Source organism: Clarias gariepinus, chromosome 9, assembly GCF_024256425.1.
Source record: "Clarias gariepinus isolate MV-2021 ecotype Netherlands chromosome 9, CGAR_prim_01v2, whole genome shotgun sequence".
Classification (NCBI taxonomy): domain Eukaryota; kingdom Metazoa; phylum Chordata; class Actinopteri; order Siluriformes; family Clariidae; genus Clarias; species Clarias gariepinus.
Genome location: NC_071108.1, coordinates 11,730,500 through 11,749,067, shown reverse-complemented (window position 1 = coordinate 11,749,067; position 18,568 = coordinate 11,730,500). Strand labels below are relative to the sequence as shown.

General features: G+C 37.0%; 1 protein-coding gene across 1 annotated transcript; it reads right to left on the bottom strand.

Annotated features, from left to right (window-relative positions):
• Positions 1-7,760: 7,760 nt before the first annotated feature.
• LOC128529860 (leiomodin-1) lies at positions 7,761-15,496 on the bottom strand. The gene is made up of 3 exons (XM_053503427.1): positions 14,870-15,496; positions 8,302-10,170; positions 7,761-7,981 (listed from the first exon to the last, which is right to left on the bottom strand). Exons 1-3 carry the CDS (start codon positions 15,140-15,142, stop codon positions 7,955-7,957), a joined length of 2,169 nt encoding a protein of 722 aa, XP_053359402.1. The 5' UTR covers positions 15,143-15,496; the 3' UTR covers positions 7,761-7,954.
• Positions 15,497-18,568: the final 3,072 nt, after the last annotated feature.

Here is an 18,568-nt window from a genome sequence, read left to right as displayed (position 1 = left end):
ATAATATATTAAATATAAAATTATATTAAATCTATAATTCAAAGATTAAAAATGTTCACAGGTTAAAATTTCACTCTTTTTTAATTTGGAAAGTATAGCATGTCCATGGAAAGTTTACTGTTAGGGATATCAACCACATCAAAGGGAAGCCCTCAGCACAGCGACACTGCCACTGTCATGGCTGATCCTGACAATAAAGCTAATAAACAAATGACAAAACATTTTATTTAGCAAAGCAAATACATATAATCATTGTAAATTATTCAGTAAACAGACATTTATTTAACATTTATGGAAGGATTTTTCACATTTTGTGCTCAGGGTAGTAAGATTAATGCGTTCAGAGCATTAAAGGCTCACGCTGAATTTATATATGTAGTTTATATAAGTGTAACGTATTTTACATTCAAAGGCATTTATGGTACATTCAAGGACATTTGACATAAAATAAGAATTATTTTTTTTGTATTTATTTTAAGAACATAATTTTTCAAAAGTCTAAAGTCAGTACAACCAAGCTGCCACCACCATGGCTGACCTTGTGTACTGTCCCCAGCTTCCTAATAAGCTGGGATATGTGAAAAGAGGATATTCACTCTTCTGTAAAGTGAAGTTATGATTTATGAAGTTGGTAATTAATTGCAGAATATAGTAATACTGCACCTTTCACTTTTCTTATAAACTCATTCATTCAAAATTAAACGTGATTTGGCCTTCAGATTGGGTTAAAAAACAGTGTGTAGAAAGCTTCATGGAATGGGTTTCCATGGTCGAGCAACTGCATCCAAGCCTTACATCACCAAGTGCAACGTAAAGCATGCCGCCACTGGACTCCAGAGCAATGGAGACGTGTTGTCTGGAGTAACAAATGACTGTCTGGCAAACCGATAGATGAGTCTGGATTTGGCGATTGCCAGGAGAACGATACTTGTCTGACAGCATTGTGCCAAGTGTAAAGTTTAATAGTTTGATTTGGGGGGGTGGGGCGGCTTTGGGGGATTATGATGTGGGGTTGTTTTTTAGGAGTTGGGCTTAACCTCTTAGTTGCAGTGCACAAAGCAAGGTACATAAAGACATGGACGAGCGAGTTTGGTGTGAAGGAACTTGACTGACCTGCACCGAGTCTTGATAGAACACCTTGAATTAGAGGATGAATTAGAGTAAAGACTGTAAGCCAGGCCTTCTTGTCTAACATCAGTGTCTGACCTGACAAATGCACTTCCAGAAGAATGGTCAAACATTCCCATAAACACACTCCTACACCTTATGGAAAGCCTTCCCTGAAGAGTAAAAGCTGTTACACAGTAGCTGCAAAGGATGGGCCAACATCAAATTAAAATTAAAATAAAAATTTTATTTGTCACATACACAGTCATACACAGTATGATATGCAGTGAAATGCTTTGACAACTGCTCGTGACCTTAAGATAAAAGACCTTAAAATAAAAGACTAAAGAATAAGAAAATAAATATAAAAAATGAAAGAAGAAAGGAAATTTAACTGAGAAGAATGAAATAAAATATTAAATTAAAAATTAAAATAACATAACTGTACAGAACAAATATACAGTATAAGAAAAATATGGGGAAAAAATACAAAAATATAAGACAGCTATACAGAATATACAATATAAGAAAAATATAGAAAAAATATAGAAAAATAAGAACAGTAGTACAATATAGATATATGGAATTTTATGGAAATTTGTGTGGGCATATAGATTGAATATAAATGGAAACGTCACATTTTAAAGTGTTTAAAGTGTCTTGTGCATCCGGGTAACAGAACATCCAGGGGGTGTGCAAACGTGCTTAAAAGTGACATATTTAAAGTGACTTGTGATAGGGGTAATTGTGTAATTTAACTAATGTGCACGAATGGTAGTAGTGCAGTGGTCACTAGTGTAAGTAAATGTCCAGAATGTCCATAGTGAGTGCAAAAACCATATGTGTGTATGTGCAAAATGTTTCAGTACTGTGTGTTAGCCTGGTTGAGAGACCGTATATCATAGTAAACCCTATGGATTGATAAATGGAAGTTCATAGGCATGTGAAGGCAGGCAAGTTAATACTTTTGGCAATATGCTGTATTTCTGAAATAATTTTGGTTTATATCATTCATAGATTTATTGTTAAAATGTCATTCTTTTTTCAACTTTTTCATCAGATAACCACCAGAGCACAATGAGCAAAAATATGGTTACTGGAGCTGTTGGGGAGCCATGCCATGCCAACCAACAAGGTAATGGTATCTTAATGTTGCTTCCTTCATCTTATCATTGATAATTAACAAATCACTGAATAAAACCTTGAAACATTTTTTTTTTTATTTTATAAAATTTAATTAGTTAAGCCTTTTTTTACATGAACAGTATAGCGAGTACTGTACTGTAAATAAAACAGTAGAAAAGTCTTTCTCCACATATTTCTGGGATCAGACATGATACAGCAACCCTGGAGCAGTCAGGGTTAAGGGCCTTGCTCAAGGACCCAACAGCAGCAACCTGGCTGAGCTGGGGCTCGAATCGCTGACCTTCCAATCAGTAACCCAGTCACCCACAGCATTAACCAGTTGAGCCACCACTGTTAAAACACCCTTTTGTTTTGTAAATTTCACCCAATGGTGGAAACATGAGCTGTAAATAACAATTCCTTTATAACTTTTCATATGGACCTGTGAAGATCTGTTATACCATATAATTATTAACTTTTCAAGTCATAAAGATCAGAATACACATTTTAACATACTCATTCTAATATATTGTATACATCATACACAGTGTTGGAGGATGTTAATTTTTAAAGTAACTAATTACATTACAAAATTACTGTCATTAAAAAGTAATCAACTACTTAGAGTACTTTCCTTTGCAGAAAATGAAAACTCCTTTGTGATTCCTCATGCATGTTGTTTTAGTCAAGACCTTTATAACTATTCTACCATCATCACTCTGCGAGTTTGACCCATAATCTAATAACAACAAACAGCAGGAATAACAGCAGGAATAACAGGGGGGGGCGGGTTATCAGGGGCAGGAACTAAAACTACATGAAGTTTATTCCACCACATAGGTGCTAGAACAGACAGTCTTGGTGCACGCTTATAGCATACGGTCCCAATAATTTAAGGCTAATAAACAAATGACAAAAATATGTTATTTAACATATATTTAATCATGGTAAATCTTTCAGCTAAGAGATATTTATTTAACATTTTTGTTAGGAGTCTTCACGTTTAGTGTTTTGTGACTATAAAATATATATTTTTAAGTGTATGAGGTCCTGTAAATAAATTGTAATTGTTGGTCAGTTCCTGTTATATATGAGAAATAGTATACTTTGAGACATCCTGTTAATGGAAAATAATCACCCTCAAATGTCACCCCAAGTCATGAGGCTCACACTGAATTCATGGTGAATTTAATTACTTTTTTATGAGTTTGTTAACGTCTTTTACATTCTAAAGCATTTACAGTATGATACAACCAAGGGCCTTCGAAGTAGAATAAGATATATAAAAATAATATAATATAATATTATATAATATTATATTATATAATATAATATAATAAATACATAAAATAATAAAATATATAATAATATAAGATTAAAAATATATTTTTTAAAGTAATGCATGAGTAAACATTCTTTAATGCATTCACAATCAGTTTACAAATTTCTGATGAGCTCTAACAAAATTTATAATTTTTTTTGCAAATCCTTTTATATTTATCAGGTAACAACCAGGGAAAAGTGAGCAACAATATGGAAAACAGAATAAAAAACAATACCAACTATACTAAACTAAGCACCAGTAATCCTTCAGTGTACCTATTGAACCTGAAGGACACAGGAAGAGCTGATCTTTGCATAAAAGACTTTGGATGTCCTAATTTCACTACACCAAACAAAACAATAATGCTCCTGGGTGCCACTGGCTCTGGAAAGACTACTCTCATTAATGGAATGATTAACTACATACTGGGAGTGGAGTGGAGTGATACATGCAGACTGAAACTAATAGATGAGCAGACCAATAAAACACAAGCTGAGAGCCAGACCTCAGAGGTTACAGCATATCAGCTTTACCATCAAAATGATTTCCAAGTTCACTGAATCATATCATAGACACACCAGAGTTTGGAGACACCAGGGGAATCACACAAGACAAAGAGATCACTGAGAAAATCAAAAAAAAAAAATTCTGTGAAAGACGGCATTTTTGGTCTTAATGCTGTGTGTTTTGTGGTACAGTCAGCTTTAGCTCAACTAACCCAAACCCAGAAATACATTTTTGAAGCTATTCTTTAAATATTTGGAAAGGACATTGCAAAGAATATCACCATCATGATCACCTTTGCTGATGGACAGAAACCTCCTGTACTAGAAGCCATTAAAGCTGCTGATATCCCTTGTGCAAAAAAAGTCAGATGGAACATTCCTTCATTTCAAATTCAACAATTCTACACTTTTTGCTCAGACTGAAAAGGTGGGTGATGATGATGAGAACTTTGATCAAATGTTCTGGAAAATGGGAAAAGCAAGCATGAAACGATTCTTTACTCACCTGGAGATAATGGAGACAAAAAGTCTTCAGCTCACAAAAGAAGTTCTGTCTGAACGCAAACAACTGGAGGCAGTCATAACCAGAGTGCAGCCACTCATTTAAACCGGTCAGAAAAAACTTTTCACTTAAAATGACAGCCTCAGCACTGGAACAGAATCAGAATTTCATCAAGGAAAAAGAAAATTTTGAATATGTGGTTGAAGTAGAAAAAAGCAAGAAGATTGAACTTGAAACAGGAACTTTTGTAACAAATTGCCTTGTCTGCAACTTTACCTGCCATTACCCATGTGGGATTCCAAAAGATGGATATAAACGTGGTTGTACATCAATGAAAGATGGTAACTGTACTGTGTGTCCTGGTCTATGCCTCTGGAATGTGTATCACAACATGCCATACAGATTTATAACTCAAACTGTAAAAGAGAAAAGGACATATGCAAATCTGAAAAAGCAATATGAAGAGGCTTTGGGGGAGAAGGTGACAATAGAGAAAATTATCGACCAGTTGGAGGAGGAATACTGCGATGTTTTAATACTTTTGTTTTTAGGATTAAAATATACAGTAGCATAGTGTCTGCAGCAAGTTCTAAATGTAAATGATAAATTAAAAAATAATAATAATAGCTGCTGCATTTTTAAGATCAGTTCCATGTTTTGCTAATTAAATATATTTTAATTGTCTTTTTATTATTTAAAATACAATTGTATTTGTTGTAATTGTAATTGTTTAATAAATCCTAATTTAATCAATACATTTTCTCCATTTCGTTTTTACTTTTCATTTTATTTTATATATGACTCACATTTTGATCCTGGAAAGGTCATGCAAAAGGTTCCCCCAACAAGGTTCAATGCAGCCTACTGTAAAGCTGTTGTTAAGTTTATGTAATTATTATTTCTTTTTTATACATAGTATAAACTGCATGTTATTTTGGCCAGCTAACAAATAATCAATAACTCCATTGATATCTATCCAGTCATTTTGTTACCTGCAATTGTGACCATAATATTGTGAGTGACATAATATAAATTAAATGAGTAGTTAATTTTCAAAATCAGCGTTTACCTTTTCACACACACACACACACACACACTTACACACATACACACACAGGAACCCACAAGCAGATAATATACAGTACACTACTCACAATAAGTTAGAGATATTGTGAGAGACCTAGTGGATGTCATACATACGGTGTTTGGTTCACTTTTTTGGGATAGGAAGGCATTTGTATTGGGATGATAGACACACCTCAATTTGTGTGTAATGATCTCATTGTGTACAGGTGTGCTTTATATTGGGACCAATCACAGAAGACTACCTTTTTCAATGTGGCATCAATTTCAACATCCTGTGGGTATAAAAAGCTGGTATTGTCAGTAAGTCATTCCAAGTTCTTCATTTAAACAGCCATGAACACACAACGTCACTTAACGGAGCAGCAGCGCCACCTGGCCATGGCACGCCTTCGGGTCGGTGGCAGGCAGTCAAATGTTGCTCCTGAACTTGGTGTGTGTCAAAGTGTCATCAGCTGACTTGCATCAAGACACAGAACTACTGGAGTTCATGACAGACTAAGGAGTGGAGCCCTAGAGTGACAGACCACAACGATGACCAGTACCTAAGGACCTATGCACTTAGACATTGTTATGCAACTGCCACACAGCTGCAGGCCCTTTTACGAGATGCGAGGGGTACTATGGTTTCCAGACAAACCACTTGCAACTGACTTCATTGCTTTGGCTTAAATGCCAGAGGACCGTTGCAGGTGACTTCACTGACACCAAGACAACGCCGAGAACGTTTGCAGTGGGCACAAGACCATGTGACCTGGACAATGCAGCAGTGGTCTACCATCCTGTGCACAGAAATAATTGTCGTCAGCGTTGCTGGAAAAGGCGAGGTGAGAGCGATATGCTGATGTCAAGCTGGTCCCCAGGGTTTGCTTTGGTGAAGGAGATGCAACATTCTGGGCAGGCATCACCAGTCAGCGCAAAACAGATTTGGTTATTGTACATGGCTTAGTCACTGCACGTTTTTATCTCAAAAACATCATAGAACTCATTATCATCCGCCATTCCGCCAGCACTCTCCCAACTTTGTGTTTATGGATGATAATGCTCCACCACATCGTGGCAGAATTACACAGCCCCACTTCAGGAAGTTAGATTGCCTCATACGGTATGGCCATCAATGGCCAGCAGAGACTGGATGATCATACCCCACCCCCACGTGACCAGAACTGCATGTAGCACTTGTGAAAGAGTGGAACGCATTGCCTCAGAACAACATCATGAGGCTAGTGGGGAGCATAAGACTCCGCTGTCAAGCTGTCATTGCATTTGTTTGCCATATCCAATCACATGTGCCTTCACTCTTAACCTCTGTCTGGACTGCTAGGCCACATGTGTACTCTCCTTTTTATTTACATTATAATTTACATTTAGGCATATGGCAGATGCTTTCATCCAGATCAACCTACAAAAGTGCCTTAAAAGTTTCAGTCATTGGATAGATCCTTCCTGTGCCATCAGTCAAACACTGTGAGGAAGAGTTTTTTTTATGGACAGATAGGGCATCATAGATGAGTCTTTTTTCCTTCATTACAATAAACTCTGCCTAATATTTTCTAGGTTAAACTTAGGCTTCAATTATACATCATCACACAGAAAAAATTTATTCAAAATTAACTCAAACCTTCAAAAATCCAACAGCATCAATATACTGTAGCAAACCTAAAACAAGCATAAAGACATTTAAACTAGGTGTACCACCAGATATGTGTTTATTTTTTTTCTTCTTCATAACAGTTTTAATAGTTTATAAGAAGGCTAAAGCACAAAATCAGTAACGATTTTATACAGCTGAAAAAAGCAGCTCACAGACTTGCAGCTGATGTAAATTTTCAACTTGTTGTAGATGACTTTTCTCTATTTAAGTCAAAATGTTCACACTGTTTTTTATTCAACAACTTTCTGACCTAAATAAAATATTATAAAAGTAAATAAATAGGCCAAGTTGTACTGCGGACTGGATATTCCGCTGTGGCGACCCCTTGCCGGGAGCAGCCGAAAGACCAACAACATAAGGAAATATATAGGCACTAAACTAAAATATGATTTACAAAGAATATGTGCTCAGTATAAGATATTCATGTTTGGCACATAAAAATGACACATCCAATTGATCTATAAAAAATATGTTTAATTTTCTTACAGCATTAAGGATCTAAGGATTTTAGTAGATAACGCTTTGTAAGCATTGCTCTAATATACCAAATATACTATTCTCAAATATTTTTGCATTTGACTCCAGAGCCATCACTGCCATCATGGACATCCACTAAAGCTGACTTGCTCCGCTTCTGCTTCCTATGCCATCAGCTACTTCAGCCACTTAGGAACATCGACCTTAGAAAGATAGATAGCACATAGTTAGTTGTATCAACAATTATTGATACAAAGTACTCAAGATTAAATGATTAGAGCCAGGAAAGCACACTCCAGGATATTCCTAATATATATTTCTTACACCACATAAGATCAGAGAGCTAGACTGCTACGTACTGTATATAATATTTTTATATTTCTACACAAATCTGCTGAGCCTAGACCTAACAAACTAAAGCAACCCCATATCATAACACTGCCTCAAGAGGCTTTTTAAAAAGAGATATTTGGTAGTGAGATATTCTATGAAGTCATATTATGACTGATTACTGGCTGCTTACTTTTTTGAGTGTGTTCATGTTGCAGTTCCTGATAGAGTCCAGCAACTGATCTCTGGAACTCTTTTGTGTCCCCCGTCCTGAAACATTGCTGCTGTCTTGTTTGCGCTGTGAGACTGAGGACAACGACCTCCGAAGTGACTGAATATCCAGCACTGGGGCAGGAGGAGGAGGAGCTGGAGGACCTGGGCTTGACTCTGTAGTGAGCCCACCTTTTTTAACTTTTGGTTTGGAAGATGAGGGGGCAGCCATGGACTTGGGGGGTGAAGTGGTTTTGGGGGGTGAATTGGGATTGTTAAATTTGGAAACTTTTGCTAATATAGATTCCTTTTTCTCAACATGGTTGGACTGTGGAGTCTGCTTAATTGTGGACTTGTCAGGTATAAGCTTCTTTTTCTTTTCACTGGGAGCTGGTGAGCTTGTCTGAGCTTCCTGCTTGGCAACGCGCTGAGCTTCCAGTCGTTTCTGCCTTTGAAGGTCCATATTACGACTAAGGATGTTGGTCATGGTCATCCTTGGCCCAGCTAGCTCAAAGTGATAACCCAACTTGAGTAATGAAGTATTATCCCGTAGCACCTTAGCCATTTCCATTTCAGTCTTTCCTCCACAGATGTGTCTCTGATTGTGGAAACGAAGTTCTTTAAGGGTTACATTGTGCTGCAAAGACTCAATAATAGCCAGAATGCCTTTGCCAGTGAGAAGGTTGGAATCCAGGTTGATCCCTGTTAACGTAGTGTTGTTCCGTAAAGTCCCAGCAATGGCAAAAGCTACATGATCATCAGCTCTGGTGTTGGCAAGAGCAAATGTTTTAATGTGAGTGTTACTGCGAAGTCCTTCAGCAAAGTGGATCAGAGTATCTGTCTTGATTACATCAGAGTTGTTGATATTAAGCTCGGTGAGTTCAGGATCATCACTACGGACCTGCTCCAAGAGGTCATCAAACATGCTGGAGCCAGTATCACTGTCCATATAATCATCCTCATCATTATGTTCTTCCTCATCCCCACTACTACAGGTCTCATTAACATTACTGTATGTTTTAGCATTTTTCACTACACTATTCCCTTCATCTTTACCTCTTTCTTGCTTTTTCTCTTTCTGTTTTTCTTGCTCAATGTCTGTCTCATCAACTTTCTGCCACCGTTTCAGTCTGTCCTTCCTTTTCTCTGTTTCAGTTAAATCTCTTTCAGTGTAGGGTCTAGTTTTTTCACTATACTCTTCCTTTTCCTTCTTTTTCACTATCACAGGATCCTTCAAGTCTCTCAGTCTGCTTCTCCTGTCTGAAACTCTGCCATTTTCTGAGTCTCTCTTCTGCTCCTCCAATTTGGAAACAAGTTCTTTTGCCCTAGTCTCTCTTTTTTTCTCTACCTTTCCTTTCTCTTCTTTCTCTGTGTTTTCTACATCTTTGTTGACTTTTAACTTGGATATTAACCCTTTTGTTCTCAAGTTTTCTCCATTCTTACTGCTGTCCTTTCTCTCCTTTTCTTTATTTTCCTCCTTTTTCTGTAGTTTGGAAATAAGCTCTGATGTTTTGCTGCTACCTCGCACTTTTTTACATGCTTCCTTTTGGTTATCTTTTTTATTTTCTTCCTCTGTATCTAAATTCCTCCCTGCTAACATTTCTTTTCCTCTTTCACTGTTTTTCCATTCGGTTTTGTTGTCAGTGGTCGCCTTGACCTCATCCTTTTTTTTCATTTCTTCATCTGTGCAATTTTTGTGCAGACTTTTTTCCTCTTGGACATGTGCTTTTTCATTTTTTGCCTCATCTTTATCTGATGCTTCACGGCTGTGTGACCTAGAAAAACTCTGCTGTTCTTTGCTTCTTGTTCTACGTAGTCTCTCCCGTCTACGGCCTTCACCTTTGGCCTCTCCCTGTGGAGCACATACAGCAAAATAAAAAGGATGAGTTACAACATAAATATCAGAAAGCCGAATACACTAAACATTCTTCAAAATAAATATTTGGTAAATTTGATTTAATGGCAAAATACATATTTTTTATGTGATGATAAAAATCTTAATTTACAAAGGGTAGATTTATCAAATGTACATTTAATTACCACTTAATTAGGAAAAGCTTTATGTCTGTACATTTATAAATGTATTTAAATAGTGCAGTGCAAATAATATTGCAATTCTGGGTCAAGAGGTCCAGGTAATAGCTTACATTAAAATGAAAAATTTGACCATGGAATTGTTGGTTGGTTGTTGGTCTGAAATTTGCTGGTTTGCGATTATTATTCTCAATCGCCTCCAGAGTTTATTCATAATAGTGCCAAAAAAATAAATAATCCAGTGTGGAAGTTCTGCATGCAGAAATGGCTTGTTGATAAAAGGGGTCAGATCAGACATACGGTGGTGTGATTATTTTTTTTTTTTCTTATTTATTTGCATGTTTGTCACACTTTAATGTTTCATGTCATCAAACTAATTATATTAGTCAAAGATAACAAGAAAACACATCATGCAGTTTTTAAAAAAAAGTTTTTATTATTAAGGGAAAACAAAATCCAAAACTACATAGCTGTGTGAAAAAGTGTTTGCCCCCTTAACCTAATAACTGGTTGGTCCACCCTTAGCAGCAACAACTGCAATCAAGCATTTTCGAAAACTTCCAATGAAACTGTTACAGCGCTGTGGAGGAATTTTGGCCAACTCATATTTGCAGAATTGTTGTAATTCAGCCACATTCTACGGTTTTTGAGCATGCACCAGCTTTTTAAGGTCATGCCACAGCATATCATTTGGATTCAGGTCATGACTTTGGCCAAATCTCCAAAGTTTTTTGTTTGTTTGTTTTTCTTTAACTATTCAGAAGTGGACTTGATGGTGTGCTTTGGATCATTGTCCTGCTGCAGAACCCAAGTTCGCTTCAGCTTAAGGTCACAAACAGATGGCCAGACATTCTCCTTCAGGATATTTTTCCATTTATCACAGCAAGTCTTCCAAATCCTAAGGGCAGCAAACAGCATCAGACCATCACATTACCACCGTCATATTTTATTGTTGGTATGATGTTCTTTTTCTGAAATGCTTTTTCCTTAAACACCCAAACCACCATCAAAGTTACAAAGTTTTCCTCCATTTCAAAGTTAATGAAAGTTAACTGCATGATTGGCAGCAGTAGATTGGATAATTGCAAGAATGGGCATGAATACAAGAATACATGTATTCTTAATAAAGTCATCAAGTGCATAACTTTAAATGCAATTTAATTAAGGTTAAATGCACAAAACAGAAAAGAAAATAAGAATAATAACATTGAATATTCCTGCAACTGTTTATCCAACTACTTTGTTATTTAGTTGATCCTTTTGCCATATAAAATGTGTTATTTATGATTAATAATAATTATGATTAATAATAATTAATAAAATGCGTTATTTGTGAATCAACTTGCTAAAATGATAATGCACTAGATAAATGTTTCTATCAAGAGCACAAGTAAACAGAAAAGAAGTCACTTCAATTTCTGTGGTTGGAATTTTATATGGAATTTCCTACTGTACCACCTCCTATTTCCAGATCGAATTGGCTAAAAGAAAACAGCAGAATGAAAACATCATCCTTTCTTTCATCGATTGATGATAAGTTGACTCCAGAAACTACAGCTAATGGTAAAAAAATCTAAATGGACATAAATGCACGAGGGCTTTATTTTTATCTATATAATATCTCTTTTTCCAGTTAAAATATTCCTTTCTGCATGATTTAGAAAGCAGATAAACATTTTTCAGTAAAGATAGGTTGCAGTTAAAAGCACTGAGCTATTCTTAGGCTCCATTAGAGAAATCAGCCTGCACACTAGATTGGTGTGCCATTGTTTAAAGAAGTCTTGGAACCCTCAGACAAGCCCTTATAAGGCTGAAAATCAAGGAACACCACTCGTGCCTAGAATTCCACCTAGCAGAGTTCAGACATCTGAGTAATAATCATTCCTACTTCCAAAGAGAGATCATTTTGACCACGAGTTCATTCCCAGAGTATGATAAAACTTCTGCAAACTTACCAAAATAAGAATTTAACCTGGAAACTTTCCTTTAGATTAACAGATTTGAGACAATGTACAACCAAAACAGTAATGGAATTTTAGGCAAGAGATATAGAGCTGAATCTGTATGGAGGTGGTATGAATATTATCCATCCATCTATTATCCATCTATAAGATACTGTACTTGTATATGTAGGAAAAAATATATTTAATGCCAAACTATGCTCTGATCCAAAGAAATGGTGATCTTTTTGTTTATTAAAGACAGAGTTTGGTATTAGTTTTAAGATAAGTATGATGATCATAAGGACTTGTTTATCCTTAATACTTGTGTTTGATAAACAGTAGAAAATAGAAACAAAATTGCTTAGCAATGGCACAAAAACAGGAGATCCCAGAGTCAAAGTGCAAAACATGTTTGTATGTGTTGAGCTAGGGTTTCTTCGCTTTGCTGGATGTATTTAAAGCAAACAACATGTCTCAATAGATTTTAAACAGAACCATCAGTCCTTTTACTCTGTATCACCTTACTAAGCTTTCTTCAGCACCTGTTAAGGCCTGTAGCACTCAACACTTGCTTTCACCTCATACAGACAAGGGATCAGCAAATATTTGGCAGAGATGTGCTACTGAAACTGTACGTTTTTTTTATTTAAACTTTGTCGTAATGTGAATGAAGCTTAGTATAGTTTAGTGCTTTAGTAAATCAACCTAAACCCCATTTGACCAGCCAACCCAATTTTATTTAAGTAGTTGTGGATTACATGTAGTTTAGGTGTATTTATTTAGTTTATATCTGTCATGGGCAATAAACAGCCCTGTGGAATTCACAGCATCTGTGTAAGAGGATGGAGGCACCACTTTGAACCAGGCCCTGAATTTATAGTAGAGTTCACAACAGAGTTACAGAGAGACATCTGGGTCATGTAAGGACAACTGTGGGCACATTTATAGGAATCTTCTTGAGAACTGTTTGTACTTTCCTTAAACTAGTGTGTAAAAATAAAATATATGTAAACTATATAATTATTTGGCAGCAAGGTGGCTTAGTGGTTAGCACACCTTACACCTTGGTTCTGTGTGCATGGAGTTTGCATCTTCTCCCTGTTCTTGGTGGGTTTCCTCTGGGTGCTCCACTTTTAGTAGGCTGGTTGCGTTTCTAAATTGCCCATAGTGTGTGAATGAGTGTGTAAGTGTGTTTGTGCTTGTGCCCTGTGATGTGCTGGACCTCACAGAGGGTGTACCCTGCCTTGTGCCTCTGATATAGACAGTGGATGGATTTTTTTAACAAAAGCCAAAAACTTTAATTACCATTATGAGTAGAACTAAAAAATAACCTTTACTTGAAGGTTACATTAGCAAGATTTTAGACTGCTCCATTGAACTCAACCGAACATCACAAACATGAAAAGAAAAATCACGATAGCAAATGCATACCAGTGATGCCAACACTAACTACAGCATAATCATTAATTCGCTGATAGTGCTAGCTGTCCCAATGGTGACCAACTGTCCACTTTAAGCAGTGTGTTGACAGGCACGATCATTAGTGCAAGCCAGCCATATCTGACTGACCAATCTATACACAAACTGCCCTTTATCACCTGTGTCTCCTTAGCAGCAATGTAAACTCTGCATAGTCAATAAGATGTACTTGTCATGCTTGTCATAGATACAAGATACACACCACATACTACATTTCCACCTGAATTAATGCAGATGCTGAAGTACAAGTAAGTAATAGCTCAGTTTGCTATCAGTAACATGCTCATATATATATATATATATATATATATATATATATATAAAGATAAAACAGTGCATTCTAACATCTCAAAGCTTTAGCTTATAGCAAATGCCTTTAATTATGCATTGTACAAAGACTGGAAACATTGACAAGCCAAGGGGTAATCCATCCTTCTTAATTAAGTATCTAAAAAGGTTCTCAGGTTCTTGAAAATTGTAATAAACCCCAATGGAATGAATGTGTGAGTATGAGCACAGTACTGGCACCAACAAAGTTACCACTGTTGGGCCCTCGAGCAAGGCCCTTGACCCTCAACTGCTCAGATGTATAATGAGATGCAACATAAGTCGCTCTACATAAGGACGTCTGCCAAATGCTGTAAAAAGTAAAAAATAAAAAAGTGGCCCATCACTAAAGATTTTTCCAGTACTACTCAAGACTTCCCCAGTACTGGTCCATAACTCATTACATACATACTATACTTTTTCATCATATTTTTTTAAAACATGATCTGCACCACATTCCAAAAGATGAAAATAAATAAATAAATAAATAAATAAATGTGGCTGCTTACAGTTAGACCTTTGTGACATGCAATGCATTTGGCATTGCCTACATATTTGTAGAGCATATCTGTTTTTTCCTTTCCACTTAGTACCAGCATATGTGAGCATATATTTCATGTCAGTGTTGATCATTCAAGGGTGCATGCATATCTGCCTTATTGGAATCTGTTCAAATGGAACGGTGTACACTTTTCTCTTTGTATGCATCACATCGAGGTATAGACACACATCATGCCAAGTGTGCACTAGCATTATATCTAACATCACCTCAAAGGACAGCTCTCTCTCTATGAGTTTCTTGGTCTCGCGCTCGCAGTAGTCCAGCATGGCCTCACGGTCGTACCCGCGTGTCGGCTGTTTCTCGGTCTGGTTCTTCTGCCTGAGCCCCACGGGCACACTGGGATCCGGGTCGATGACAACCAGCTCCCTCTCCAGCTCCTCCACCTCATCAGGAGAGAGGCTCTCCAGCAGGCTGTCTATGTCCGAGTCCTCGCTTAGTGTCCGCTCCGAGCGCGCGAGACGCACTTTCCTTCTCGACATTATTGAAATGACGCGTTAATTAGAAACTAAAACTGTAAAAAAAAAAAAAATGAAAAAAATGAAAAAAATAAAAAAAGTTTTTTTTACAAACGAGTAAACGTATTTAAAAAAGAGAACCCCAAAACACAATGATGTCTGAGAGAAGCGCACAAGACATGAGAGGGCACGCGGACTGCGCGCGAATCAAGCATCACGAGCTCACGCCGAAAAAGTAGTTGTGTCGCTCTCAGCTGACGTTTCTGAACATTGTTCTAACGGGTTGAGAGAAGAGTAACTGTCGCCTATAAACTGATTTTCAGCTGTATGAGCCAAACCGAGTTGTGCCAGGGAGGCGGGCAGAACCCCTCCCAAAGCATACCAGCTGTCCAGCCTTATTATTCCAAAATAACGGAGTTTGTTTCCATAAAAAAAAGAAATGCTTTGGGCCACAGGGGGCAGTAGAGAAGCTGACCGCACACACCTACAGTACATCAACTCATGAGCAGAGCTTGCATGTTTTTTTTTGTTTTTTTTTACAGATATACACAGACCCTACATGGTTCTCCAAATTTATATTACATGTGTAGGAATGTATTTTAAAATAAACAGATAAGCACGCCCATCTTTGACAAGCTAATAAATATTAATGAGTATGCAAATAAAACGGTCACTTTCGGACAAGCAAACAAGATGTCGGAAACCCAAACAAGTGAAGATATTTCTTGGCAGATTCCTTAAAAAGCTTGCGACTTTTTTTTTTTTTTTGCGAGTTGAATATGTATCCGCCATGATGTTTTTTTTTTAAAGAAAATTATAATGAGGTCTCAGGTCATGTGATCTCAGTGCCATGGAAGGCAGTTAGCATACTAAAAGTAAAGACTGGACAAAAGTTTCAACAATTATTATTTTCTTATAGATAGATGTGCAAGGCCATAATAGTTGTATGCACACTGCCAGGCCAAAAAAGTGACCATTACAAAAAAGTCATTATTGGACTAGGTAAAGCTAAAGGGAAAAAAACATTAAAAACACGAGAGTTCTTTTAAGAGGCAGTACTGTGGCTTAGTGGTTAGCACTATCGCATTGGACCTCCAGGGTCTAGGTTTGATTCCCGCCTCTGGTCTGTGTGCATGCAGTTTGCATGTTCTCCCCTTGCTTGGTGGGTTTTCATCCACAGTCCAAAGACATGGAGATTAGGCTAGTCTGTGTTCCCAAATTGCTCATAGAGTGTGCACTGTGATGCATTAGCACCCCGTCCACAAGCCTCCTGGAATAGGCCGCAGGCTTCATATAGTATACATGATGGGTGATTGAGTTCTGTTGAGATCCATTAATTTATTTTTTTCGTTCTCATCTTCTATGCCACTCATCCTGCACATGGTCACGGGGAGCCTGGAGTTTATCCCAGGTGTCTTTGGGCACGAGATGGGATACACCAATCCATCACAGGGCACACATTCGCACACTACAGGTAATTTGTGAAGCCTAATCTGCATGTCATGGACTGCAGAAGGAAATCGGAGTACCTGGAACAAATCCACCAAGAACGGGGAGAACATGCAACTCCACACACACACCCCCGAGGCATGAATCGTACCCTCGACCTTGGAGGTGTGAGGCCACAGTGCCACCACTGAGAATCATTCATTCCATTATTAAAACCTGTAAGAATCATTTTGAACCATATATGGTTGTGGATAAAATGTGGTTGGAAAAATAATTACCTCAGAGATCAGGGTGGGGGGAGCTTGGGATTTAAGCATGGATGATGTGTTAAGGGCACTTAAAAAATATATGGCAATTAAAGTTTTGACTTTGTCAAAGTTGGGGGCCCAGTATATTAGGTTTCAAGGGGCCCTGAAGCAGCACTCCTGAGATCAGGAAAATACTCAGTGAAGTTGCATTGTAAATAAATCAGAAGTAGAAATCACAGCTATGATTCATAGTAAAAGGACAAGCATTTCTACATTGATAATGTGACAAGGACTTAATAAATAAAGGGAATTAACAGCTATGTGGCTATGAGAAAAAAAAGGTAGGAATCAGGGAAAAAAAAAAGAAAAAAGGCTTCAGTTCACTAGTGATCATAAAGCTTGGTCATGTGGTCTGATGAGTCCAGGTTGACCCTATTCCAGAGAGTGATGAGCATGTCAAGGTAAGAAGGCAGGTGCATGAAACCATGCATAGTACTGTACAAGCATCTGGAGGAAGTGTTATGATCTGGGATTGCTTCAGCTGATCAGGACAGCAAGGTGTGTGGCAATAAAAAAAAAAGTCAGCTGACTACCTAAATGTACCGAATGACTAGCTTCTCTCATCTTTTTTTTTCTACTCTGTTGGTACAGCCATATCGCAGGACAAAAAATTTGGACGAGAAGTCCTGGGAAAATAAAGAATAATTTTCATTAAAATGATTAGGCCACCACACTATATTGCGTGATTAGCTGTGATTGCAACAGCCTTAACTATAATTGTAGTGCATGTGTGTGCAGAGTTTTTTAAAATGTAGCCTAGGCTAATATGCTGTAAATTTTTAACAAGCAGTAAAATCCTTAATAAAACATGGATATAATTATGTATTAACCCCAGATTCCTTGTGGGGGACCAATATTTTTAAGAAAACAATTTGAAGGAAGAAATATTACTATTTTACAATTTTAAAAAAAAATATTGCTTTAAATAAGTCAAATACAAAATAGAATTAGAAGTGTAAACAAGTTCTGCTTCACAATTGCTGCCAAACAGTAGATTCTAATATACATACCATTAACCTTATCGTAGCCAACAAATGTTTTGAACATGTTGGCATCATTGATAAAAGTAATTTAAGTCTAGAGTTAAAACATTTGGCTCAGTTAATTAACTTTGGGATCAATTGCAATATGTTAAAGGAACTAAAAAAATATAATATCATTTATAAAAGATTAAAGGGCTTGCCATTTAATCTCTAATAACTGGTAAGTGGTTCAAAAGTATGTGGACACACGAGCACTAGTTACCACAGAGTTACACACAGTGGGAGAGGACACCTTTGTATACTGTAGCTTTAAAATGTCTCTTAAGGACCCAAACCTGTTCCAACATGGAAATGCTCCGGTGCACAATACAAGATCCATAAAGACATGTTGTGTCAATGTGTGTTGAAGTGTCCTGAGCCCAGACCTTCACCTCCTTAAACTCTATAACAAATCTACTGAATAGCTTTAACAAAAGTTCGGAAGTTATTAAAACAACAAATGGGGAACTACATCTGGAATGGGATGTTCAAAACCCTCATATGAACATTACTGTCCACAAAAACTAGTTTTTCACAAATAGTCTGCCATGTAGTGTATCCACTTCAATGTAGATGCATATAAAACTGTTAACATGAATTTATTTTGATGAGATGACTGACAAGTTTAAACTGACATTAACAAATAAAAAAAAACACTAGTTTTTGTAAGA